Here is a 26,934-nt window from a genome sequence, read left to right on the forward strand (position 1 = left end):
GCGAAGTCAGCCTCAGGAAGTGACGTAAACCACTGCAACAACTTCCTGTGCATACAGGTTATGGTTATTGCCGTGATGAAGTAAGGTGGTCTACAATATTTGTGGCCAAATACATTTACATTTAGCCCATATATCTAACTGTATTTTTACAAGGAAACGCGATATTTTACATACATTAACCACTTAATTTTTTTGTTAAATAATCATTGTAATGTATAAAAGTATTTTAAAATGTCAATCAACGCATAATGATGTGCCTCGATTGATTAAAACAGTGATATACTGTTTAATTCAACTGGCTGCCAGTCTATTGGACTGTGAGCTGAAGTCAGACTCGACGACTGGGACTGAGAGTCTGTCTCGAGAAGTTATTTCAGTCAGACCTTCAGTAAAACACTTTACTCTGTTCTGAACGCATTAGGTAGCATATGAATCATGAATGATGTACATTTAGATTTAAAAATATCAAGTTTGAGTTACCCATTTCAGCATAACCATTTTGGTGACATGTTTCAGTAAAATAAAATTAATACTTTTTTGGAAGTTTATCATAAACCCATAATAAATAGTTAAGTTAGCCATAGTTCAATATATTACTAAATATACCCATGTAATATACCTAGTAAATCAAAAATATATATATTTCAAAGCATTTTCTTTTTAAACATTTAACAAACATGTCTCACACAATTTTCCTTGTTTGGTGCAAAACAAGAACAAAAGATAAACTATTCTACCACATTCATTCATTTAGCAGATGGTTTTCGCCAAAGCGACATCCACGGAACTCTATGTAGTGTAATTGGCCCATAACTTTGAAGTGTCAATCCACAGCAGAAGGACTAGTGATCATTTTAATGACCATACAGTTGCACGCAAGAATGCAAACTCTGCAAAAAAGAGCTGAGGCCAGATCTGAAAGTGCTGCCTTGCAACTGGATAATAATACCAGCCACTCCAGTGCTGTAATGCGAGCCAGCTATGGCTACAGGACAAACAAGGAGTGGCAGGGTACCATTTTTGAATTAGCGATTCAACTTTTGGACAATTTGATGGGTTGCGTTTAAATATTTAGTCGCTTCAGAAGATGCTGAAATGGAGCGAATACTACCGACAAATTGAATGGGTGGGATAGAGTGACGTGTTCAGAGCGTGCACATTCGTGCAACATTTACATTTACATTTATTCATTTAGCAGACACTTTTCTCCGAAGTGATGTACATCTCACAGAAAATACCATTTATGCATTACTTTTAAGAGAGACATAGTTGTAGATGTGTGATTCTTAAGTACAGTTAGTTTGTTCACCATATGCACCTACGCTCATCACACATGTAGCTGCATAAAACTTTACCAGAATATTGCCAATTCCTAATCACCTTCCTAGTATTTTTTTTTTTTCTGAGATACACATAAACATTTATATTCTATTGCAGGAGTGGCCCTCTGAAGGATTGGTCCGAGCATGATCATGAACAAATATACTTTACATGAACTTAAGAGATCATGGGCGAAGTGAGTCCAGAAGAGATGACTGTTAAGACCCTTTTCAGATTTGGACAAAGATTCAGCAGTTCTCAGCAAGAAGCAGAGGTCGTTCCACCACAACGGAGCCAGAACCGGGAAACTCCGTGCTTTACCTTTTGTACATGTGACCACCAAGTGGGCTGATGTGGAAGAGCATAGCAGTCTGGTTGGGGTGTAGCAAATGATCAAGTCCTGTAGATATCTGGGAGCAGTTCTATTGATGCATTTTTAGGCCATAACCAGGGTCTGGAATTTGATCCGGGCAGCTATAGGAAGCCAGTGCAGAGAAATGAGTAGGGGAGATACATGCAAACGCGTTGGCAAGTCAAACAGAACTCAAACACCAGCGTTCCGTATCAGGTGTAAAGGTTTGATGGCAGTAGTGGGAAGGCCAGACAGGAGAGAGTTGCAGTAGTCCAGATGAGATGTCACCATGGCCTGGACAAGTAGTTGCACAGAGTTGGTTGTGAGGTAAGGACGGATCTTGCACGTTATGCAGGATGTATCTGCAGGTCCGAGTTGTGGCTTCAATGTGCTGAAACATAGACTTGAGTCAATCGTCACTCCCAGACTATTAGGCGAAGAGGTAGGCAAAATGAGTGAGTTGTCCAGTTTGATCGATAGATCATGACAGGAGGACAGGCCAGCTGGGATGTGTAGGATCTCGGTTGTGGAGAGGTTGAGTTGTAGGTAGTGAGCAGACATCTATGCAGAGATGTCTGACAGACAGGCAGAGGAATGGTTACCTCTGAATCCTTAAGAATGTGTCCTCTGTATCACATCCAGTTCCTTCTTCACCGAGTAAAGTATACATTTTGTATAGACTAAGGTGGACTGTAGTGAGATAAGCTGGAGACCTAATTACTAGGTATTCATTTGCTATCACACTGTGATAGTGTTGATATGGTAAAGGGCTACCACTGAGGAAAAAACAGTTTTCGAAAGAACTTCTGCAACTTTCACAAAAGAAACAACTAATATAGCCCTGTACCCATATGAATGTTTTACACAAATTTTAGTGATAATTAAATCAGGATGTTACTTGACAAGTGAAATTTACGCATTAGAATAAACCATAAATTTTCTAGGGCAGCACTCCATTATGAGTTTGTTGTATGTCTATCTAAGTAAGCAAGAAAAGTGTGTAGCAGGCTGTTAGTGTAGAGGTTAGAGCTATTGTCTTTAGACCCAACAGTTACTGGTTCAATTCCCACCTATAAGTCTAATATCATAGATTGAGGTACTCACCCTAAATTGCTGCAGTAGAATTAAAATAGGTAAATAACTTTAAGTACCTTGACATTATAAGCTCCTTTGGAGAAAAGCATATACTAAATTAATAAATGTAAGGGTAGTTGTATATTAAATATCTCCAAAATATGCAGCTAGAGATGTAAAAAGATGGATGACAGTGAATTAAATCTTTAGAGGACCATTGTCAGATATTATAATAAAATAAATGTTAGCATAAGATCTCTTGGCACAGTATGTGTCAGAACCAATTAAATGGATTTTCATCAATATTCTCAAAACAAAAATATAGTTAACCATTTGGATCTGAAACAGTATGTAAACACTGCTGCAATGGTTTGGTATTAATATACATACAAGGGGTGGACAAATTAATAGAAGCACTTAATGAGAAATAGACTCACTCTGTACCTTCATAACACCTTCAGTCCTTCTTGGAATACAGTCATACAGGTCCAGAATGTGTGTGATGCCATAGGGTTCACCTGGTCCAGTGAAAAGGCCTGATATTCTTTGGCCATTGTATGACCACACAGAGCAATCACCAGACCTAATGAGCCTCAAGAGATGGCTACCTGTACTATTATACACCCCACACCGTGTTTAACAGCTGGCAACAAACTCGGGTTGAAGGCATCTCTCGTCTTTCTCCAACCGTAAACCTACTCCTACGTAGGAAATCAGGTGAAAGATGTTCTTTCATGGCATTTAGCAACTATTCTGTCAAGTGCCTACCCATCCCTCTTCGTGAGCGACCACTATTCCTCTTTGCCGATGCAGTTTGTTCACGTTGGGCATGAGCTGCCATTTTTAAGAGTGTTCCCTTTGACACATTAAGTACTTTTGCAGAGTTTGTGACCATTGGACATGCAACTTGGGCACCAACTATTTGTCCTCTTTAGAAGTCTGTTAGTTGCATCATGTTGCTCTGAAAAGTCACATGTGAAAGAGCTTATTGTCAGACTTTTTACTGCATATGCAGTATATGACACATACCTCTAATAGACAAACTAACATGCCTCACTTTTGCAGTTGAATCTCTAATTGTGTTTTGAGAAATTAAAAGTTAAACTAAAAACATCAAAGTTAAACCTTTTTCAAGCAGTATTTCCATTTATCCCCTGATCTTTCTACATTTAAGACAACTGACAAGATTAATGTAAAAATAGCATTTCTACATTATTTAATTGTAATCATTTAAAAAAATTGTATTCCTTAAATTTTATTTACTGCATACTAATTCTGTCTGGAAGAAACAACAGGAGCTATTATTGCAAGCTTTTATTATTTTACTTCATTTTATTGTGAAATGTGAATCATTACCACATATGGGTTTGATAAATGTAAAGAAATTTTAATGCTGTTTAAATACCCGCAAACAGTGACCTTTTTCGGTCTTCTTAGTACTGTTATCCAATGCAAATTTGTATTTTAAGCCCATATACAATAATTACTTTGTTACAGAAAATGTTCAGCTGTTTGAGTAAATTTGGTTCAATGTGGATGGGATGTATGTAAACTTTTGAAAACCATGCTCATAAAATAAACTGTGTAATTTTCCACAAAATACATTTCTGCATTCTGTGAAGTGCTATGGAGCTAAAGTATAACGTCCCCTATCAGCATTCCTGAATAAAAACAGTCCCTGCCAGTACCCATACTGTAAAAGTAAGACTAGAAATGATTTATATGTTCTCTCACACACACACACACACACACACACACACACACACACATACACACACACACAGTCTGAAACTGCTTGTCCCATGCAGGGTCGCGGGGAGCCGGAGCCTAACCCAGCAACACAGGGCGCAAGGCTGGAGAGGGAGGGGATGCCAGTCCATCACAGGCACCCCAAGCAGGACTCAAACCCCAGACGTGCTAGAGAGCAGGACACAGCCAAACCCGCTGTGCCACTGCACCCCCTCTTGATTTATATGCTGAATAATATAAATTAAAAGGATAAAATAAAGTATAAAATACATAGTTTATATAAAAGCATGTTATTTTAAATTAACATGGACAACAGAAACTACCATACTTTAAAAAAACAGAAGACTGGTAGAAATGGGAGCGAATACAAAAGGCACCGGTTAGTGTGGCAGTTAAGAACCACTTTTCACCTCAGAGGATGAAAAGGTTATTTAACAAAATTATAAACAATCACTTCAACCTTCTGTAAATATAAATAAGTACTTTATGTGCTTTAAATTAATCTTGTACATCTGACAGTGCAATGCTCAGCAGGCTCTTAATTGATAAGACCTAAATTCCAGAAGATCCCCAAGTACACATTATAAAAAAAATGTAATTTGTAAAAAAAAAAAAAAAAAAAAAAAAAAAAATCATCCGAGATATGAACACGAAAAAGATGCTTGTATAATATCAATAGTGTCCCAAAGAAAAAACTAACAGAAAAATCTCAGGAGCATACTGAACTTATGCCTGTCCTGTTTATCAGCTGCTGTGTTTTAAGTCCTTAAACACATGTACACTCTTCATTCGAAGCTACAATGAAACTTACACTGACCACTTGGCAGATGAAAATGTCAGTTACAGTAAAAAGCCAATATTATACACCAGAGAGTAAAATGAGGCCATTTCCATGAGTGCCACAGTCAAATATCCCCCTGTGCATGCTGCATGTAATGCATGTGCAAGTCTAGTTCCCGTGGCAAAGAACAACCACAAATCATGCACTGAAGAAGGGGATTTGGAGCAAATGGCAAAGCAGCACAATGGAGAGCACCATCCTGTTGACAAGTTTCTGCAGGCTGTGCTGCCTGCACTGGTGGTAAAGTCTGAGAGCTGGCTGGCTCCTCAGAGATTACATTCTGCTGTGTGAGATAGCTGTTCTGGGATGAAGGTGCGAGAGTGCCGGCTACATCAGAATGACTGCACTGAGGAGGTGACAAAGTAACTGGAGTCAGTGGCTTTGTGGGACCTTGAGGGTCTGCTTCCCCTGAGTGCTGCTGCTGTTTGCTTGCACGGTTCAGAGTCTGAGTTACAGCTGGTGACGTCTGAATGCCCTGCACTGCAGTTCCATCTCCGTCTGGGTGCTGAGCTTCATGAATCAGAACTGAGGCTTGGCTTCCTTGTGTTGAAGTGGATGTACTAACCCTGACCAAAGCTTGTTCCTGTTTTGGCCCGCCTCCTGATTTTTCTGATGGGCTGAGGGTCTGTGGTTGGACAGGAGGTGCTGGGGAGTCCAACATAGCTTTCCTTTCCTCCCTACAAGGAGGGGACTCTTCAAAATGGACTGCAGGCTGGCTCTCTGCAGTCGATCTGGGTGTGTCAGTGCAGCTTACTTGGTGTTGCTGCTGCTTTTGTCCATCTGCAGGGTTGTCCTGAGGGTTCTGGGCCACGGTGGGAGACTTTTCAAGTGTCCACACACCACCTTTTTCACTGCCTCGAGAATAGGCTTCATCAAACTGAACTGCCGACTGGCCCACTTGTGTGGATGCTGACCCACTGGCCCAGCTCAGATTCTCTTGCTGCTTTTGCCTGTGCCCAGATTTCTCCAAATGAGAAACACTCCGAGTTGTGACTGGATGTGTCTTGAGTCCCCATGCTGCAGTTCCATCTACTTGATGACAATAAGACTCTTCACACTGAACTGCTGCTCGCACCACTGGTGATGATCTAGCTGCACTAGCCCAGCTCACAGGCTGCTTCTCTTGGGGAACTGGCCTGTCTTGTGCTTTAGATTGACACTGTTGCTGTCGCCACTGACCACAGATGTCCAAGTGGGGTGTAAAAAAGGGGGGCTGTTGATGCTGAGCCATTCTTCTGTGCCAGTCCTGCTCTCTGGATATCTGGCCTGCATACCCAAGCAAGGAAGAAGGCGGAGCCATGTCTTCTCCTCCCACCCACCTGGGCCAACTAGATGCCCACCTGCTTCCTCTTCTGCCCCTGGTTCCTCTGGCCCTTCCCCTGCCTCTCTGGGGGGCCAAGGGCAAGGAAAATGGTTGACTGAGTCCTTGACGTTTGCGGGCATGGATCTTTTGGTGTACCAGCAAGCTGCTAAGCCATGGGAAGGACTTGTGGCATTCGGAACAACGGTGAGGCCTCTCCCCAGTGTGAGTGTTCAAATGGTCACGCAGCAGGTATGCAAGGCCAAAGCTCTTGTCGCAGAGTTGGCACTTGTGAGGCTTGTCACCAGTGTGAGACACCATGTGGCGTCGAAGTTCACCTTCCTCACTGTAGCCCTTGCGGCACTGTGTGCAGCGGTACGGCTTCTGCTGGTGCAGCCTCTGGTGAGTCTTCATGTTTTGCAGGAAAGCAAAGTCCTTACCACAGTCGGGGCACTTAAAGGGTTTCTGACCAGTGTGAATGATCAGGTGCTGCTGGAGGTAGCTGCTGAACTTGAAGGCCTTGCCGCACACCTTGCACTGGAAAGGTTTATCCCTGGAATGTATTCGCATGTGGAGCTCCAACACGGAGCGGTGGCGGAAAGTTTTCTCACATTCAATACACTTCAGCATTTTCCTGCTCAGTGGATCAACCCAGTTTCCTCTTAGTACTTCCATACCATTATTTACAGCAACCCTGCTCAACACATTTGTTGCCTGTTGTGGTGTTATGTGGCTCACCATGTGTATCTCTAAGCTTCTCTGGTCTGGCAATGTAACATGACAGCAAGGGCAAACAAATGTGGTCGTGTCCTGATCCTCACCATTACTTGAAGTACCCCTGCCCCTTCCACCAAATGCCTCATCAGCTTCATGGATCAACATGTGTGCTTTTAAGCTTGCCACATCCGGGAAGGTGAGGGGACAGAGAGGACAGGAGTTAATGCGTTGTACACCGCTCCTGCTGTTTGCACTCATCCTGGTGGCTGAAACTTCCACTGTCCCGTGACTCAGCATGTGTGCCTGCAGGCTGGTCAAGTCCAGAAAGGAAAGTGAACAGCGAAGACAGCGGTGGGTACATTTACGATGCTGCCGCCAGTGCGCCCTCATGTTCTGGGCAAAGGCGAAGGTCTTGCCACAGTCCGGGCAGCGAAACGGCTTCTGACCGGTGTGCAGGAACTGGTGCTGTTGTAGAAGACTGCTGTATTTGAAGCGCTTACCACACAGGTTGCAGTGGTGTGTTCGTTCTTCTGCGTGTTTGCGGCGGTGGTCCTCCATGACAGAGCGGTGGCGGAACACCATGCCACAGTCTGGGCATTCAAAGGGTTTAAGGGCGGCATGCGATCTCTGGTGGATGCGCAGAGTCAAGCCACATGGAAAGCCCTTGTTGCATTCCAAGCAACGGAAGGGAGTGTCCAGGGAGTGGGTCTGCATGTGCGTATTGACTGAGACCCTGTACTGAAACTCCCGCCGGCACAGAGGGCACCTGTATGGCTTCTCTGGGGCCCGTCGGCAGGGGTGGCACCTCAGCTTTCCGAGCGTGGGAAACGTTTCAGCACAGTGCTCGCACTGCAGGCTCCGGCCCTCCCTGCCATGGGGTCTCTTCTCCTCCAGTCCTGCGAGCAAAGCTTTCTCCTTGTGCTCACTGCGATGCTTAATTAGACTGCTGCGGTGCTGGAACGTGAGACCGCAGTCCTTGCATGTGAGGGACGCCAGCTCGTCCTGGTGTGTGTGGAAATGACGGTGCAGGTTGAAAGTTTCCCGGCGAGTGAACCGCTTCCCACACTCGCGACACACCAGCCTGCTCTTCCGCTGCTTCACTTGCATCTCACCCCGAGTTCCGCCACTTTCTCTCCCCTCCAGCTCCTTGCTCAGCCCAGTGCCCAGCTCCTGAGGTGACAGGGGCCCCCCTTCCACACTAAGCACAGATTCCTGAGCTTTCCCAGGGGTCACTTCCGACGAGACAGAGCTCCTGATCTCGGGCGCTGTTCCGAGACAGTGTGACAAGCACACATTAACGGTCACAAGAAAAGCAAGGACACGAACAAAACTAACACATGTCATGTGCAAAGACATTTTTGTAATTTATTCAATTCAGCTGGTACTGTGCTCCAAGCAGAAATGCAATTTTATGTTTGTGTACTAGGGTACAATTCTACTGTATCAGTTCAGATTAAGTACCTGAATGAAGGGTACAGCAGAGGGAGTGGAATTTGAACAGCTCTAACCATCACTCCACCTGCTGGCCATACATTCACTTTTTCTATTAGATGAACACCTGTAATGATCAGTGGCAGCTGTATCAACAACTATGTTCTCAGCAGCTACAGAGGCACCACAAGCTCATACAAACAAGCCAAATGAGCTACTGTTCCCGGAACAGAGCGGTTACAACTTCTCTGCACAATGTGTAAATGAAGACAAATGTCGAAGTGTCCAGAAATGCTGTTTAAATGCGCTTTGTGTGTTTCGCTCACCATCGCTCTCCCTGAGAACCGGCGTTCGCTCTCGCGACTCGTCATCCGGTGCGGACCACTCCGGCTCGCACTGGCCCTCACTGTCCCCTGCGCGGCCCTCCTGCGCTTCCACCGCAGCTTCCGTTAGGTCGACGAGGGGGGCGCGCGCTTCTCGCACCGGGTCACTCAGCTCCTTCACACTCGTTTCACTTTCACCGTCACGCACCGCCGCCATGCCGTCAGCAGACGGAGTACTTGCCCCTCCGCCGTCTTTAGTTTCAGTGCTGCAGGCCTCGGCCACGCAGTCCTGGCCCGGACAGGATGTACCCACCGGCGCGGAGCTATGTGCCATCCCGACCGGGTCCGTAACTGACCCGAGGAGCCGCTCCGCCAGCTGTGCGTCGGCTCCTGGCGAACGCACGACCGCCATCTTTGCGCCGCTCTGCGCCGCTCTCCGCGCGCTCCCAGGGTCTGTCCGCGCGGTGACGTCCAAGCGACGAGCGCGAGAGGCTGCTCACCCTTCATTTCACATCTGATGTCCAGCGGCTCGGTTCTGCTCTCCTTCCCTCAAAAGACACTGATTTGGAAACCCACCTTCGAGGGTGGTTCTCGTCATAGTAAATATAGGATCGAACAAGTGAAGAGACTCGTCATAGCCCGTCTGTGGTGCCCCAGGCTTGAAATCGTAAATTAATTCCTGAAAAAATGCCCTGCGTAGTTTAACACTCTCACTGTGTAAGATAAAGTGTTCCCTGAAATGAATAATTGAATAAAATTAAGTTTGTAAACTAAGAATGCAGTTAGCAATGTGTTATACAGTACTTATACTAGATATTCAGTCATTGGTTGGTATTAAACTATTTTAGAAGTTAAAAAACCCCACCAGTCCTCAACTAAATGTTACTTCCTAGTCACCAAAACTGTTTTTGCAGCCATCAGAATGTTAGTTTATTAATAACATTTATTTATAAGAGCCCTTTGTTCAGTTACACTTACAATGTTAGAGAAGCACTGTTACAGCAAGTTCCCCATTCATAGAGCCTGGTATTTTTACTTCGGATGCCCTGGTTTCCTCCCACAGTCCAAAGACATGCAGCTCAGGTGGATTGGTGACTCTGAAATCACCCACAGTGTGTGAACAACAGAGAGAAAGTGTGTTTCAGTGGTGTATGTATGAGCAAGTCATTATAAGTAGGGACAACTGGTAGCATAGTGGCTAGTGCTACTCCCTTTAGATGCGAAGGGTGTAGGTTCAAGCCTTTTCCTCTGGCTAGAGTACCCTTGAGCAAGGTACTAACTCTAAATTACTTCAGTAAAAAATTATCTAGCTGTATAAATGGGTAAATAATTATAACCTCAACACTCACAGTTGCTGTGGAGAAAAGTGGGTGCTAAATAAATGTAAATAGTGCACTGAGGAGTGTAAGTCATCTTGGGTGAATAAGGTGTGGACTGATACTCGTATATAGTGTTCACTAGAATTCACCTTAAAGAAAAGCATGGAAACTGATTCCTTCAAAGTGATGTAAGCAGTGCCATTTCCCTCTCCCTTCATAAACACTCCTAACAAAATTTGTCATGTCCCTTTACTTCAGTACTATACAGTGCATCTGGCTACAGTATATACAGACAAGTTTTGCATTCACTTTACAATCTCAACCAATATTATCCTACACCAGTATTGCCTTTATTTACACTCATATACATCTTCACAGAACAAAACTTTTTAGTATATACAAGACATACAAATTGTGCAAAATATGATATCAATGTTGAATTCATTTGCATTTCTGTTTAGTCAGAGATGGCATGCAGACAACAGCGCATACAGTGTACTGTACCTAGAATATAATCTGCTTCTGAAATCTTGAATAAAACCAGCTCCTTTAAGGTCCTGAAAACCAATAACCAAAGTGCTTCTTCTCTAAGTTAAATTCTTGATTAAGTGCATATAAAATGGGGAAAGATGTTTCCAATTTCACATGATTAGCTCCACATTTTAGGCCAGTATCATTTTGATTGTCTATACACAATTAGAAAAATAAGTATGAGCCTCTAAATTTTCTACACCAAACCCCTGTCAGTACAGATGTCACCTAAAGGATTTAAATAAAAACAGTTCTCTACTATGCAAAGGCATTACTGGGCTGAGCAGATAACTTTGGTAACACTGGGGTAGCATGATAATGATTCAACTAAAATCAAACAGAAAAAAATAAATTATTTTTAGTTGTGTTTGCTATATACTTCCGCTAGCGCCTTCGCCTTCTTCTCTGCTCACTTGACCTCCCACGCCGTGGCTGTTGGGTTCTCCTTGATATATCTACTTCAGGATTTGGTTGTATGGTTCCATCTAGAATATCGGGGGGAGGTGGCATAGGTGGCATTGCAGGTGGCACTGCTGGAGAAAGGTGAATGCTAGACGCCTGCTGTTGGTTGTGGTTGTGATGGTGGTGGTGGTGCTGTTGTTGCTGCTGCTGCTGCTGCGCCTCAAGAATACCCAAAAGCCTTTGCAGGAGGACATTGTTCTGCTGTAAGCTAACAGAGAGTGTTTCTTGTGATGCCACCAGTGTCCGAACATCACGCCTAAAACCTTCACCGAATTCCCGTAAATTTCGTTCCACCTTATCCCCAAGCTGCACAGCTGCTTCACCCAACCCCCTCAGTTCATCCTCAAGCCAGGAGGTGCGAGGAGGAACTTCTATGGGGCCATGCTGTGTTCCGAGGGAAGGCTGAGGGCTGGGTTGTGGGGTCCCATTAAGAAACGGAGCACTGTAAAGTGGAGAAGGAGGCAGCCAGCGATCAGATGTTGTAGGCAGCCCCAGTCCTAGACCCAGTCCCAATCCCAATTTATCCTCCATACTGCTTTCGCCTCCTTCACCTTCACCATCTCCTTCATTCACTCCTCTTCCTCCTGCCTCATCCTCCTTATCAAAACCATCCCTTTCAGATCCATCCCCTGCTCCAACTACCACAGAGAGAAGAGAACAGAAACAAAGGCATCTCTGGTTGTTAATATGCACTCATAGGCTTGTTCCTCAAAAACAAGTACAAAGTGTCCATGTAAAATTAACAATACAGCAGTAAAAAAAACTGAACACATAGTTGAAACACAACAAAATTGCTTTGAATTACCCGCATCAGCATCTGTAAAGCATGAGTAAGTGGCCTTCGCCCTGTTCCCTGTCCTCTGACGAGGTTGCTGAATTTTTGGGCTCGCCTGGCTAGACCTGCTCAGCCCAGAGACCCCTCTGCCAGGTGGCAGGCAGCAACTCCGGTGTCGAGCATCAGCCAGCCTGCCCCCGTTGCGTCGCTTTAGGTCATCCCAGCGCTTCTTCACCTCACGAAGGGTGCGGGGGACACGGGACACAGCATTGACACGTTCCAGGATCCCACCCCAAATCCGCTCTCTCTCCCTTCGCCGAAGTCTCCCTGCTGGCCCAAAGAGCTCACCCTCACACCGGGTAACCTCTGACACCAGCACTTCCAGCTCTGCTCCACTGAACCGGCTCTTCCGTTTTCCTCCACCCCCAGCTGCAATTGCAGCAGAGACACTGCTATCTACAGTAACAACAATGATAAATAATAAAAAAGGAACAATTTATGAGGACTTGTTTTGTTATCCGTTTCTTCCGAGGGGGAGTAGGTCTCTCCCTGCTAACTTTAAGAGTTTAGCATTTTGTTGGACGAGTTGCTTACTTGGCTCAAGAGGCATGATATCGTCATCTCCCGACATCATTGGAACCACGATATTGGGGTGGACAACCACCACATTGAAAGGGAGCCCCGCAGGAAGTACACCATTGTGGTCGCAGCTCCCTTCTGAGTCCTCATCTTCCCTGGTGAATCCGTCTTCTGAGACCCTGCCTTCAATGGGTCCTTCAGGAGACTCAACTTTAATGTGCATGGGGGGCGAACGCTCATACAGCAGCCCCCCTTCCTCGTAGTACTCAGTCATGGATCAGGGCTGAACTGTAGGCACACTGACTGGCCCAGACTGACAGATACACAGTCACATTCACACACTAGCTGAACAACCACCCCTCTGACATGTTGCTGCACATCCCATATTTGACCGAACTGGCTGATTTTCACTTACTCTCTGAGAGAAGTACAAAGGCACACATAACACTTGCTTCACTTGCCGTTAAATCACCTACTGATGATGAATTAGGCTGGCAGCCAACATACAAGACACACTGGGATAAACTTTCATGATGGCATAACTAGTTATTATTGACCAGTATCATTAGTCCTGTACTTGATCATTGCTAACAGGAAACAAAAAGGAGTAAAAACTTGTAGCTGTCATAGACACAAACCAGCACTGCGAGAAAGTCAGGCATTCCGTACGAGTGGCACAAAAGCGCGCTGAAAAACAGTCATGCATAAACACACGTACAGTGCGAGGAAGAGACTGAGGCACCGACACAGTGAGAGAGACGTTCGCATCTGCAAAGACATGTCCATTTACGCAGACACCCTACAGAAGAAGCGAAGACTGGGATGGCACTCCTGAAGAAGGAAAATAACAACAACACGGGAATTATCACAAAGTCATCATACTGGAACGTCAACAGGCTAGCACAGATGAGAAGAGTCCAGACGTGCAATGATTGCGACCGTGAAACTGCAATAAAAAAACTGATGCTGCCGCATCGATGCGCATTTTTTCTGCACCACATCCGCAACGGTTGCGCATTCCGCATAAATTAGGCTAGCTGGTGGCTAGCGGGTCAGAAGCTATATTTACCGGGAACCATTCTCTAAAAAAAAAGAAAAACTATAAATAATTGTTAAGGAGTGCCGCTCACCTTGTGGCATGACAACAAACCATCGATACATTTAGGGCTTAAATATATACAAATATAATGCCCACTAGCCCTTTACTAAGTATGAGACCGCCTCCTCCTCCCCACGTCTTAAAATGTACACACAGTTGAGCGCGTCGCTGGATTTAGACGTCATCAGCAATTGTTTTGTAACGCGGATACCGAGCACGAGACGCACGTGCGCTGCTGCGTTCTGGCGAAGCGGCGGACGTGCGCGTGAACAACGGAACGGCACTGTATGTAACAGTGTCTTAGGCGGGATACCAGTAAGTCGTTCGTTTTTTCACAGTGTCTGTAAGTGAAATAATGGTTACATGATTCTTTTAAAACATTACACTACCAGTACCAGCTAAACTCCAGTTTTCTTTATTTGGCCCACCTGACAGCACCGCTTCCTTGCTCCTATTTGTCTTTCTTTGCTGTTGTTCATTGATTCCACACAGTCTTGTAGTAAGTATGTATGGTGGAAGCGTACAGCCAAGTTACATTTACTCATTTTAGACGTTTTTCTCAAAAGCGACTTACACCGTCTTTTTAGAATTATTTACTCATTTATACAGTAATAAAATAAATTAACTGTTGGCATCTTGCTCAAGGAGAGATTGGAACTTGGGTCCTTCAGTAGGAGACAAGTTCATCCAGTTTTCTACCAGTTGACCCATTTAAGTAATTATATTTTATATTTTAATTATATTTTAAAATTATGTTAATTATAGAGTTATAGAAGTCTGGAATTAAGATGCATCTCAGCCAGTGGAATAAATAACATACACCTGTGCTGTGTCCAGAGCCACTGGTACTAACAGATGTTCATTCCCATGCAGGTTATTTTTCTACAAGAAATTGACCTTGAGGAAGGAACGCCTCACATCTCCACAACAGCGTACAGTATATGTCTAATGTGGATGATATTAAAGTAAAAAAAACATGTTTTCTGTATTTATAAGTATACTGAACGCAATGCACTGAATATATCACTTCACAAAAGTATGTGAGACTAATAAATATATTGTAAAATACATTTAAACTGAATTCAGATGTATTTTTTCAGTGATGAATTGCTGCATAATAGTTTTTTGTGATGGAAAAACTATATTGTTACCAGCTTCTCACAAAATTCCACATGGCGTGTGTTTGTCTTGGGCTGAGGAAAAACAATTCCTCATCCCTTCAAAATAAAGAAGCAGGAGGTTGAAATTAATTCTGCACTCACTTAGGATTTATATAATACAACAAATAATTTTTCAGTGCCAAATGTGCACTGAAACAACCAAGGTTTTAATCCCATGAGAAAAAAAACTTCTTAGTTTGAATTGCTTTAGTGAAAATTACCTCGCTGTGTAAATGGGCAAACTGATACACTGTATGTTGCTTTGTTTCCAGACCCAACATTGTACTTTGCTTTCCAAAAAAGTGTCAGGAGACAGATTGTACATATGAATAACAGGAGGGCTCACATTTTACTGAATGGAATTTGTAAAAGAATAATAATAATAAGAAGAAGAAGAATATTTCAAAAAATGAATAAGAAGAAAGTTATATTTTTTGGTGCTGGACACTTTTATGTATGAGAACTCCGTTGAACAAATATTTAACAATAAATACCCAGGCAAACAATTATTTAGGTGTACAAATGATTTTTCCTTCTATGAGTTCTCAAAATTAGTTGTGTCAAATTACACAACTTTCCACTGCAGTCAGTAATACTTATACAACTGGTATGTTTAAATTTGGAGATAACTTAGTAACCATCTGTCCATTCTCATGGAGATTACTGTTCACGAGGTGAATGTATAAAAATAGGAAAGGAGATAATGAAGGGTATATATGAAAGCAGTTCACACAACCCATCAGTGTCAAGGTGCAGACCAACAACGTGACCATGAAGCTTTTCATTCTCCTGGCTTTGTTTGGAGCAGCATGTAAGTGGGAAGAAAAAAAAATATATATATATATATATATATGTTTATTTTTCTAATATAAATTTATGTTATTTATTGTATTTATTTATATTTATACTTGTATTTATAATTATGTGTGTATATATATATATATATATATATAGAGGGGGTGCGGTGGTGCGGTGGTGCACTGGGTTGGATCACAGTCCTGCTTTCCGGTGGGTCTGGGGTTCGAGTCCCGCTTGGGGTGCCTTGCGATGGACTGGTGTCCCGTCCTGGGTGTTTCCCCTCCCCCTCTGGCCTTACGTCCTGTGTTACCGGGTAGGCTCTGGTTCCCCGTGACCCCGTATGGGACAAGCGGTTCTGAAGATGTGTGTGTGTGTGTGTGTGTGTGTGTGTGTGTGTGTGTGTGTGTATATATACACACACACACACAGGTTTTGCTGACCTCTTGTTCCTTTTTTAGTTCCTCAGAAAACAAGCTTCTTGTGTTTTAAGACTGAAGGAAGCTTGTTTTGCAGTTTTCGACATTCTTAACATGGCATTATAAATTAACACTGAATAATATACTTCTTTACGCCATCATTTGTCACTCTCTTACAGTTACCTTCCCTTTGGAGGGTGATGATGACAAGATTGTTGGAGGATATGAATGTAGGAAGAACTCTGTGCCCTACCAAGTATCCCTAAATGTTGGTTATCACTTCTGCGGAGGGTCTCTGATCAGTAACCAGTGGGTCCTGTCTGCAGCTCACTGCTACCAGTCGTAAGTTCAGACCCATTTTCAGTCTTCCATCAACTTAAAATGTCAAAAAGACCAATGTATACAATCTAGAACATACAGTTACAAAGTTAGGTGGCATGTTGGCACACGAGCTGTTGAAGCGTAGGTTTGAATCCAGCTCAGTCTGTGTGGAGTTTGCATGTTCTCCCCGTGTTAATGTGGTTATTATGGGTGACCAAGTTTGCTCCCGCAGTCCAAAGACACATGTTTCAGGTGAATTAGTGACTTTAAATTGCCCTTAGGGTGGCTATTCTGTAATGGACTGGCATCCCTTTCAGGGTATATCCTAGCTAGCCGAGAATCACGTGCTTCCCTGATAGGCTCTGGAACACCGTAACTCTGGCTTAGACAAGTAGTCGAGGGGAATGAGTTACATTGTTTACAGGAAATCATCAGTCCAAGTATCTGGATTCCTATTTTGCACAAAATATTAAATGTATCAAAATACTGTATTATTCTGATATATAATATATGAGAACCAAAAAACCAAAGGGTGCATATTGCACACATGCACAATACGTGACTGTTTAAAAAACATCAGGAAACTGAGTAAGAGTGTCTGGTCATCAAAAAGTGTTCCACTGATATCATTCTCTGTTATCAATAATTAGCATAAATATCCGACTTAATCCCCCTCACGTTCATAACTTTACAGCCGTATTCAGGTTCATCTTGGTGAGCACAACATTGCCATCAATGAAGGCACCGAGCAGTTCATCAGCTCTTCCAAGGTCATCAGGAACCCCAGCTACAGCAGCTCCACCCTGAACAATGACATCATGCTGATTAAGCTGAGCCAGCCTGCCACTCTGAACAGCTACGTCCGCACTGTGCCCCTGCCCACAAGCTGTGCTTCTGCTGGCACCATGTGTTTGATCTCCGGCTGGGGCAACACCCTCAGTAGTGGCAGTGAGTAACTAGCACCCTAGGAAAACCAAGACAAATTCCTTGTATGTGCGAACATACTTGGCAATAAAGCTCGTTCTGATTCTGATTCTGATTCTGAAATATACAACACATTTTTATCTGAGCAATACATGATTTGATTGTAAGTAACTGTTTTTCTGCTCTTCCTCCCCAGCGAACTACCCTGACACTCTAAGGTGCCTGGACGCTCCCATCCTCAGTGACACCAGCTGCAGAAATTCCTACCCTGGTCAGATTACATCCAACATGTTCTGCGCTGGGTATCTGGAGGGAGGCAAGGATTCCTGCCAGGTACAAAATAACATGCCTGCTAAAGCCCATTGATACTTACAAAAAAGACACTGTCCATGCATTAATACATACTTCTACATTGTGATATTGGCATGTCATTTGCATAAACAATTCATATTTCAGTGCATCATGTCACAATGAGTTATCATACCTTCCCTGCCAAGTTTCCACTACATCCGTTGAATTTGGCTTTCATCACTTGCCTTGACTGACCCACTGATGGTAGCGTGCTGCTCAGATGACCTCCCTTAAATCTGCTCACATAGCGCAAACACTTTCCTTACTTTTGGAATAGTTTGTTGATATTATTTACTAACCTTTACTTATATTTTTTTTGTACTTTAATTTCAGTAAAGTGCTTTGAGTCAAAAATCACCTGGATTGAAGTGATCTGAATTGAAATTTCTCTCTCCCAGGGTGACTCTGGAGGCCCAGTGGTGTGCAATGGGCAGCTCCAGGGTATTGTGTCCTGGGGATATGGCTGTGCCATGAAGAACAAGCCTGGTGTGTACACCAAGGTCTGCAACTACAAAACCTGGATCCAAAATACTATTGCTTCCAACTGAGAATGAAATAAGGCTAACAAGAATCTTATTTAGCTAAATAAAGGTATTTTAACTTGGCTGAAAAGAACTGTTGCAGTCTGGGTTGTTTCGGATGTCCTCAAGTTAACATTTTCTGTTTGTAATGCTCATTCTCACAAATGATGAGAAATGGATTTTACTTATCTTACAGACTTCCCCAAACCGCTAGGTGACATAACCACAGAAAAATTCATAAACAAACTTAAGATGAAATACGCAATTTACTTCACAGCTGCCAGCAACATGCATGTAATGCTCTAAGCAAAGAGATCATCAGCATTAAGATAACAATTTCAGTGTTACACCAACAGACTGGCTACTTCATCTCAATATGAAAAATGAAAGTACAGTCAGCTTTAGTTCAGTGCTGAAGACTGCAAATTTTTTTTTCTTGGCCTTGGCAATGTGATCTATTTAAGTAAGAATGATTTAAGGATTCTGCTCTCTGAATGTCTATTTAATGCCTACTTTGTGAATACTAGTTATTCATTTTTTTTCTGGCAGTATTCCACTGCCATGTGACTCAGTGTAGTGATTTATCCACAAAGCTTCCTAGATTAAACTTTCTTCTGAGCCACACAACAGTAGGGTCTTCACTGCTTCTGAGCAGGCTCTAGGGACAGGTGGTTGTGGCTTGTAGAACTAGTGGTAGTGTAACAAGGGAAGTGCTTAGAAGTTTGCATCTACATTTATTTATTTAACAGACACTTTTCTCCAAAGCAACTTCCAATGAACTGTATGTCATGTTATCAGCCCACACACCTTACTCACCAAGGTGACTTACACTGCTAGACACACTACTTACAATGGGTCACTCATCCATACATCAGTGGAACACACTCTCTGTCACTCACATGCTATGGGGGAACCTGAACAGCATGTCTTTTGGACTGTGAGAGGAAACCAGAGCACCCAGATGAAACCCTTGCAGGCATATGGAGAACATGCAAACTCCACACAGACTGAGCAGGGATCAAACCCATGTTCTCTCGCACCACCCTGGTGCTGTGAAACAGCAGTGCTACTTGCTGTGCCACCATGCCACCCCAAGTTATGTCATATTTCTACGTCTGAGGACAAATGAAGATGTGACAATGAAGTAAATACACTGAACCTCAGTTCATTGTCACTCTCTGGAAAACAGAGTGGGCAAAAGTGTGCAGTTCTTATAGATCACCTTTATGTTTGATAATCAGGAATCAATGGCATCAAAATCAAAACAGCAGGAATCAATGGAAAAATCTGTAATGACTCATCCACACAGGAGGGAATAAGGGTGAACTTAACCGTACCTACATGGGTGCTCTCTGTAAAGGCATGGTGAGGGAAAGGTGCAGCTGCAATCACAGCAAGTGAAAATGGAGTAGTGACTTGTACTTGACTGTCTTACTTTCTGGTCTTCATTACTATTTAAAACAATGTAGACAACTTCAGAGATGAGCTGTAAGATGATTTTCATTTTGGGTGGCCATTTGCTCAACATGGAGGAGGATACATTAAAGCAGGAAAGTCCATGCAAAGAAAATGTCATGTTTTCACATCACAGTTCAGTTAAAATAAAGATCAACAGTTTGTGATGAAAATGGACATCACGTAACACCGTGTCAAGGGCTTAAATACACTGTGTCCTAAACTTATGAACACATTCAAGACCAAAAGCCTGACTGTAACTCCATTTGTCTGTAAATCTAATGAATAATTTACAATCAACAAAAGCTTAGTAATGCAGACATCCTTTGATTTATTAACAGTTCATGCTGAAGCTTTACAAGATAAAGCTGCAATGAATTAAAAACTTGGTGTAAGACAATTTATCCTGTTTTCATCAATTGCTCATTCAGTGCAGGTTCTGGAGTTTATCCTACAAATGTGAGGTGTCAGATAGATTACGATGTGAACGGGACACCAGTTAATGACAGAACTTTTACAATCTTTTATTAAAGCAACATTAAATTTTTCTAATTTAAAACGACTGAAAAAATGTCTCCATAACCTACTATTCAATGTGTTCTGTTCTGCCTCATGTATGCAGACCAGCACCGTATTCCTCCTGTGCATCAAGTGGTATAGGGCAATGCTAAAGTGGAGCTGATAAAGGGGAGTTAACTGGGTTGCAATGAAGGAGAGTGTTGGGATAATCTATTAAAGTGTTTTTGATCTTAAATACTAAGTATGTGCCATTTGTGACTCAGGACATACAAAAATTGGTGATGAGGATGGAAAACTTGCGTCGTTACAGATTCAATCAAAAGTGTAATAATAGATACGTAACCCCAATTATTTGCTGCATTGTGTATGTAGAGGTCTCAGATACAGTAGCTATAACAAATACAAAACATGCTGTAAGACTTTTAACATGTCGATTAACATTGAGCTGCATTAAAATGAAAACTGACGTAACGTGACTGAAAATGAAAATACATGGCCCTCACAAACCGGTTCAATGCCAGCTTTTGACTATATGGAGTGTTCACTATCATTATGAAAGCAAGCTGAATGAATCCAGCCTCACTTTCCTTCTATTTGGGTGCTCTTGACTGGCAAGTAACATCTTCGCATAAACACTGTTGAGGTTTGCTCTGCAACAAGCTTTCGAAAATAGATATGTGAAGAAACTACAATTAAAAGAATAATTAAAAATGTTTGTACCTTTGAAAAACTGTGCCTGGAATGTTTGTGACACAAGGACCCAGTACATAAATTAATGCATCACAGGCTTTAAATCTATGAGCAGTTTTAAAATCTTGCTCTTCCTGAAGGTGTCCTCTTTGAAATATTAAGGTGACCAAATTTCCATGTTTCCTCTATGAAGGAAAATGACATGGGTCATACACATTGAAGCTAAAAAAAGAAATCCATTCCATAATTTCTGCTACTTGAAATTGAATCACAAATACACTACAACACAGTCCAACAGTTTGTCTTTAGGAATAATGGTTGTTTCATACAAGTCACTCTTCTGTGTTGTTATTCTTGAAGATCTGAGCCATTATTTTCTAGATTGCTAGCCAAGTTCTCTTTCTCATTCTCTTCTCAATTCCCCTCAAAGTTTATTTGATGTCGTTACTTTTGAAGTTATTCTCTTTCTTTGTCTCCACATTCTCTGTTCCTGAGCTTGTGTGAGTCTCAGTATAGTGTTTTGTCAATGAACTCTCCTGTATAAACCTTTCTCCACAAATTGAGCAACTGTAGGGTCTTGGTTGACCCCGAGGGGGCCGCAGCGTTAGGTGTCCAGGACCAGTGACGGAAGGTGGAATAAGAGGTGGTGAAGGGGGGTGCTTGGCAATCATGTGACGTTCCCAGGTGCGAGGATCCGTGAAGATGATGTGACAGTGCAGACAACGCATAGAACTAGCTGCATCTTTGTCAGTTTCACTTTCTGAAAATCAAAAAAGCAACAGGACAGACAGGTTGCAAACTAGTGTTTTAAAAACTAGGTATCTTCTAAAAGGAGTACGAAAATCAGACAAAGCTCAGAATTACTGGAAGCAAGTTTTGACCTGTAAATAAAGGTATCAAACAACCACTTACTGTAAGTCCTCTGCTCTTGTACTTCACTCTCCAGCTTCCTTTCCACTTGTGCTTCTTTGCCCTGCAATGACTTGTCCATGCAAGTGGGGGTCAAACTCCACTTGCTGTGTGTACGTTGGTGGGCTGAGAGAAGGCGTGAAGATGGAAAGGTGCGATCGCAGACACAGCAGGCAAAAACGGTGTGCCCACGGAGCTGTTGCTCATACTCAGCTGGGTGTTTAAAGCGTAGGTGCCTCTCTGCTGTCTCTGCATCACGGAATGTCATGAAGCAGCGTAAGCACTGGGGAGACTGGGGTAACTGGGCTGTGGCCCACAAGGAAAATACAGCATAGGATGTTAAAAAGGGAAACACAACTGTCGTGAGAATATCAAAAACACGATATAATACGATTGCCTACATTATGCTGTATTAATTACTCTATACTGGGGGTATACAAAAGTTGAACAGATTACCAAATTAATAAGTTATGAACATTATGAATTTTTGAACGTACAAGCAGCCCCTGAGCTATGATGGGTTTCCGTTCTGACAACCTTGCTATAAATCAACTTCGTCGTTCGTCTAAAACCCCCTTATACTGTATCACATAAACCACACACACACTTTCTGAACCGCTTGTCCCATACGGGGTCGCGGGGAGAGTACCGTGCAAAACTCTTAGCTACTTAGATGTTTCACAAAAATATTTGTTTTAGATGGTTATTTAATGTCTTCTGCATTAGTGTTAATGGAAAAGAGCAGATTTTAGATTTCCAAGCATTCCCTTTGCAAAAAATGACAGTATGAAAGTATGGGTTTTGTATGTCATTAAAGAAAGTATACACACATGGTCCGAACGCACTTGTCCCAAGCAGGGTTATGGCAAACTGGAGCCTAACCCGGCAACACAGGGCACAAGGCAAGAGGGGGAGGGGACGCACCCAGGACGGGATGCCAGTCCATCGCAAGGAACTCCAAGCAGGACTCGAACCCCAGACCTGCCAGAGAGTGGGACCCGGCCAAGCCTGCCACGCCAAGCGGTTGTTGACGATGGATGGTTACCAAGCTTTGTCGGAAGTTTATTAACTAAGAGCATTATTTTTGCAAGCATTCTCACATTTTTCCCCAACAAAATGCCTAAAACTTTTGTACAGTACTGTACACAGTCTTGACATACATGAATGCTGAGTTGGATAATACAGAATAACATAAACAGTGCAGTATCAAATTTTCCTGCTGGACAATTATTTTCACTTTCACTTCTAAATCTCATCAGTTTCTACGCCACCAAAATACTCGCGAGTTTGCTTGCTAGCCATGGTGAAAAAAAGTAACTTGAATGGAATCACAAATACATTCTGTAAATCAAAAATGTTTTCTACATAAAATGCAACTGCTGAATCAATCAGAAAAGTGGACCAGCCAATGTTATCATACGCCAGATGGAGCAGTCAGATGTCATGAGCAAACATTTGGACTCAAAAATAAAATAGTAAGGTACATGGGACGGATGTTGAAAGTAAGGCTCATCGTGAGTCACATATGCTATAAGTCAAGGGCTACTTGTAGGAAGTTTTTCCATTTTATTTATTTGTTTATTTTAACTGCAATTTCTTCTCCTATTTTATAAAATTTCTGCTTGTCACAGAGTAAACAGAACCGATGGTTTCACAGCCAGTAAAAGATACCCAAACAGACTAGGAGTGTGGGATCGCCTTAATTCATCCACCTTAACAGTTTTTCCAGCTCATGCGTGGTGGTGGTTATTGTTATCTACATTTACATTTATTCATTTAGCAGACGCTTTTGTCCAAAGCGATATACATCTCAGCAAAAGTAAAATTTATGCATTACATGAAGAGAAAGAGACATAGCTGCAGACATGTGACTCAAATAAACCTAGTTTTTTACCTACCGCTTGCTGAACTGAGGTTCATCGTTCAAGTAGGTGCATAAAACACAGGATAGACAAATCCTGATACCCTCCTACTGTTTTTTTTTAATTTATAATATTAAGATACACAAGCAAGCAAATACAATGCCGGAGTAGTGGCCAATTAAAGGCTTTATCTGGTGATGCTCATGAAATTACGGTGCATGAACATTTATACCGTACATGAGCTGGAGAGATAGATGTTGGGAGAAATGGATCCGGAAAAGGTGCGTTTTCAGACCCTTCTTGAATGTAGACAGAGTTTCTGCAGTTCTGAGTGAGAGGGGAAGGTCATTCCACCACAATAGAGCCAGAACCGAGAACCTCCGTGCTTTACCTTTCGTGTTATCAATAACAAGATTATGAATTTTGCAAAAAATGTATGGGATACTAGTCAACATTGTGGGCACATTCCCATTTTCAGTCATTTCAGCTTTTTATCTAATGTAGCTGTAAGATAATAAAAATATTAACATAAATAACCTTAAAAGAAATTTATTACAACTAGATCCAAGACCTACATAAAATAGCCCCTAGACTGACTGAAGAAAACCTGAATTATTGAAGTTATAGTGCCAAACATGACTTTGGATTTATGAACAAATCCTAATTGTGTTTTAAAGCTGAGGAGCCAATATAACTGCATGATAAGTAAAATTTTGCTAATGTTAGCAAATATTAATGGAAAATGGAATAAATATAAAGCTCACCTAAGTGACTGCTTGCATTACTGGGAGGTGTCATACTGTCACCTTCTTCTTCATCTATTTCCTGACCATGCTGGCTCAGTCTGTGGCCCCGAAGAGCTTCAAAACTGCAGAAGCTGCGGCTGCAGTACTGGCACTGGTGGCGAGTGTGGGACCGCCGATGGGATGACAACTTCCGGAGGGTCTTGAGGGTGCGACCGCAGATTCCACAGACATATCGGGACTGACCAACGTGGCTCCGTTTATGCATGATGAATGCAGTGGGCCTCAAAAAACGGTCGCCACACACTGGGCACCGAAATTCCAGTTTGGCAGCGTCTCCATCGTCCTTGTTAATTATACCAGTGCAACAGTGTCCTGTCAGCTCCCAAGAAGAGCTGAAACAACGGTGGCATAATCTGCATTGCCACAGTGAATCGTTTTTTGGGGTCTCTTCTGCCGTTGTGGGAGCCCACTCCTTCTCTTCACACAGTCTCTTCTTCCTCCTCCTCTTCGCCTTCTTTTCTTTGCTCTTTCCTTCCAGAGTGTCTGGTTCATCCTTTGGCAGACAGATGTTCATAACAAGGGGTGCGGAATGTCCTGTAGGTCGGATGGTAAAAATCATAGAGAGAGAGATATACGGACAGGGCAACTAGAACACTGAATGCGTTTAAATGTGTGAAACAACAATAAATAACAATCATACACACTGGACTGGATACACACCTCCTGGCTCCTCCTCCTTCTCCTGTTTAATGACTAACAGTGAAGACACCTGAGGTTCAGAAAACTGCTCTTCCTGCTCTTCTTCTTCTTCTTCTTCTTGCTTGACAATAACCATGAGGGTATTAGGGTCTAAAGATGCTCCATTCACACAGAAAGGCTCCATTGCACTCAGGACACACACCAAACTCTGAGAAATTGGAAGGAAGTGAGAAGGGAGAAAATGCAGCAAGAATAAGTCAGTGTTTACGCCGGTATGAGGTTTTCTTTTTTTTAAATTCATGGCATGGGGCAAATCGATACGATCCCTGTATTATTCCCCGGTGCTCACAATAATAACCCATGTAAATGGATAGAAGATACCCCTTGACATAGGTAACATTATTATATTTTCCAAAACTGCATTCATCTATGTTTCCTAATAGTATTGTTTTGTACCTTGTTGAGAATGTAATGTGATATATATATAATACGCCAATATATACGAATTTACATTTCCTAAAAAAAGTGACGAAAATGGCTCATTATTTTACGTAACTTTTTTTAAAATGTAAAACAGTCGAGAAAAATGTATACTTAAAATTGTTAAACTACTGAGATGACACGTACTAAAACTATTTACACATTTTGTCAATTGTGGTGGATGACAGAAGTGTAAAATGAATCATATAAAATTGATATTTGAAGATGCCAAATGAATATGTAAATATAATATATAATGTAAATGCAAATACAGTTTTATTTTATGAAGATCAAGATGTATCCCCATTTTGTCGGTAAAAAATAAACGCACACACACAGGTCTCTCGACAAGCAGACCACACATTAGTCATTAATAATAAGGCCTTATCTGTTTTCAGTACAAAACAGAATTGAGATATACAGATTATTATAGTAGGTCCTGAACAACGGACTGCCTAAGCTGCTCCTTCTGCTTTATTTCATAGACAAGATGATATTTGAACAGACACATGATGAACCTGAGTGTAGATCACATAATGACAGGAAAAATGACATATTTTAATCGTCATCTTTCTTACGCACCTCTAAATTATGCGCTGTCGATGCCTCTTCAGTCCGCGCTCATCATCATGTCATTACCAGCCGTAGCGCACCTATCGCCGGAGCCGTACGGCTCTCAAAGCTAAGCAAAACCTTTCGGTATCTATCTAGTCCATCTTGGTCCATTTATAGCTGTTTGTTCCTTTTCCCTCTATTTAAATGTTGCTACAAAAGACGGAAATCGAATATTGGTATTGATTGGAGCGTAATATGGCCACACTGAGATTTCCCCGCCCGGCCCCCACCACCACCTTCGACACGGGACAAGGAGCGCTTTGTGAAAACGCTTTTTAGGTGGATACGTTGACTTCCGCTCAGTTATACGGTAGGGCCGTAAAACCTTGTAACGTGCGCCCCCGTCTTTGCATTCTTTAGTTTAGAGCATCCGGCGCCGTACTTGCACATTATATAATATAGGAGCAGGAAAATCGCGTAGCGGTTTATAATTATATTGACTTTAACTCAGCTCCCGTACGGCACCGTCTCGATTTCATGTTGTGCCCAATCTGCGTCATCAGTTATCTGTGTGGACCATGTGATCACTTTTCCAACTCTTTCTTGCTTCGTTGTCAACAGCTGGGGTAGTTTAAATTATTGAAGTATTATTTCCC

At 42.4% G+C, this 26,934-nt stretch overlaps 4 protein-coding genes across 6 annotated transcripts; 1 reads left to right on the top strand and 3 right to left on the bottom strand.

Annotated features, from left to right (window-relative positions):
• Nucleotides 1-5,136: 5,136 nt before the first annotated feature.
• On the bottom strand, nt 5,137-9,519 carry LOC108922187 (zinc finger protein 629). Its single transcript, XM_018732161.2, has 2 exons — nt 9,111-9,519; nt 5,137-8,618 (listed from the first exon to the last, which is right to left on the bottom strand). Exons 1-2 carry the CDS (start codon nt 9,517-9,519, stop codon nt 5,401-5,403), a joined length of 3,627 nt encoding a protein of 1,208 aa, XP_018587677.2. The 3' UTR covers nt 5,137-5,400.
• Nucleotides 9,520-10,636: 1,117 nt separating this feature from the next.
• Nucleotides 10,637-14,033, bottom strand: LOC108922226 (nuclear apoptosis-inducing factor 1). 2 transcript variants are annotated; one of them, XM_018732225.2, is made up of 4 exons: nt 13,904-14,033; nt 12,789-13,604; nt 12,225-12,623; nt 10,637-12,057 (listed from the first exon to the last, which is right to left on the bottom strand). In XM_018732225.2, the coding sequence occupies exons 2-4, from the start codon at nt 13,045-13,047 to the stop codon at nt 11,342-11,344; spliced, it is 1,374 nt and encodes a 457-aa protein (XP_018587741.1). In that variant the 5' UTR covers nt 13,048-13,604; nt 13,904-14,033; the 3' UTR covers nt 10,637-11,341. The 2 variants fall into 2 exon arrangements, with proteins under 2 accessions (XP_018587741.1, XP_018587739.1); XM_018732223.2 differs by having other exon boundaries at nt 12,225-12,650.
• prss1 (serine protease 1) lies at nt 13,596-18,397 on the top strand. The gene is made up of 6 exons (XM_018732160.2): nt 13,596-13,669; nt 14,746-14,804; nt 16,426-16,588; nt 17,262-17,515; nt 17,688-17,824; nt 18,241-18,397. Exons 1-6 carry the CDS (start codon nt 13,596-13,598, stop codon nt 18,388-18,390), a joined length of 837 nt encoding a protein of 278 aa, XP_018587676.2. The 3' UTR covers nt 18,391-18,397.
• A 1,440-nt stretch (nt 18,398-19,837) lies between these two features.
• LOC108922227 (zinc finger protein 771-like) lies at nt 19,838-26,622 on the bottom strand. Of its 2 annotated transcripts, XM_018732227.2 has the most exons (5): nt 26,306-26,622; nt 25,265-25,451; nt 24,563-25,138; nt 21,940-22,242; nt 19,838-21,787 (listed from the first exon to the last, which is right to left on the bottom strand). In XM_018732227.2, exons 2-5 carry the CDS (start codon nt 25,425-25,427, stop codon nt 21,459-21,461), a joined length of 1,371 nt encoding a protein of 456 aa, XP_018587743.2. In that variant the 5' UTR covers nt 25,428-25,451; nt 26,306-26,622; the 3' UTR covers nt 19,838-21,458. The 2 variants fall into 2 exon arrangements, with proteins under 2 accessions (XP_018587743.2, XP_029101911.1); XM_029246078.1 differs by lacking the exon at nt 26,306-26,622 and having other exon boundaries at nt 25,265-25,494.
• Nucleotides 26,623-26,934: the final 312 nt, after the last annotated feature.

Source organism: Scleropages formosus, chromosome 18 (assembly GCF_900964775.1).
Source record: "Scleropages formosus chromosome 18, fSclFor1.1, whole genome shotgun sequence".
In the NCBI taxonomy this organism is placed as follows: Eukaryota; Metazoa; Chordata; class Actinopteri; order Osteoglossiformes; family Osteoglossidae; genus Scleropages; species Scleropages formosus.

Coding starts and splice junctions, on each gene's coding strand:
- LOC108922187 (XM_018732161.2), bottom strand. CDS start 9,519: ATGGCGGTCGTGCGTTCGCCAGGAGCCGACGCACAGCTGGCGGAGCGG. Junction 8,619..9,110: donor GGTTCTCAGGGAGAGCGATG/GTGAGCGAAACA, acceptor GTCTCGGAACAG/CGCCCGAGATCAGGAGCTCT.
- prss1 (XM_018732160.2), top strand. CDS start 13,596: ATGGCACTCCTGAAGAAGGAAAATAACAACAACACGGGAATTATCACA. Junction 13,670..14,745: donor TCATACTGGAACGTCAACAG/GCTAGCACAGAT, acceptor ATTCCCATGCAG/GTTATTTTTCTACAAGAAAT. Junction 14,805..16,425: donor CCTCACATCTCCACAACAGC/GTACAGTATATG, acceptor ACTCTCTTACAG/TTACCTTCCCTTTGGAGGGT.
- LOC108922226 (XM_018732223.2), bottom strand. CDS start 13,047: ATGACTGAGTACTACGAGGAAGGGGGGCTGCTGTATGAGCGTTCGCCC. Junction 12,651..12,788: donor TATCATGCCTCTTGAGCCAA/GTAAGCAACTCG, acceptor TTGTTACTGTAG/ATAGCAGTGTCTCTGCTGCA. Junction 12,058..12,224: donor CTTTACAGATGCTGATGCGG/GTAATTCAAAGC, acceptor TCTCTGTGGTAG/TTGGAGCAGGGGATGGATCT.
- LOC108922227 (XM_018732227.2), bottom strand. CDS start 25,427: ATGGAGCCTTTCTGTGTGAATGGAGCATCTTTAGACCCTAATACCCTC. Junction 25,139..25,264: donor GAAGGAGGAGGAGCCAGGAG/GTGTGTATCCAG, acceptor TCCGACCTACAG/GACATTCCGCACCCCTTGTT. Junction 21,788..21,939: donor ACAAGAGCAGAGGACTTACA/GTAAGTGGTTGT, acceptor TTTGATTTTCAG/AAAGTGAAACTGACAAAGAT.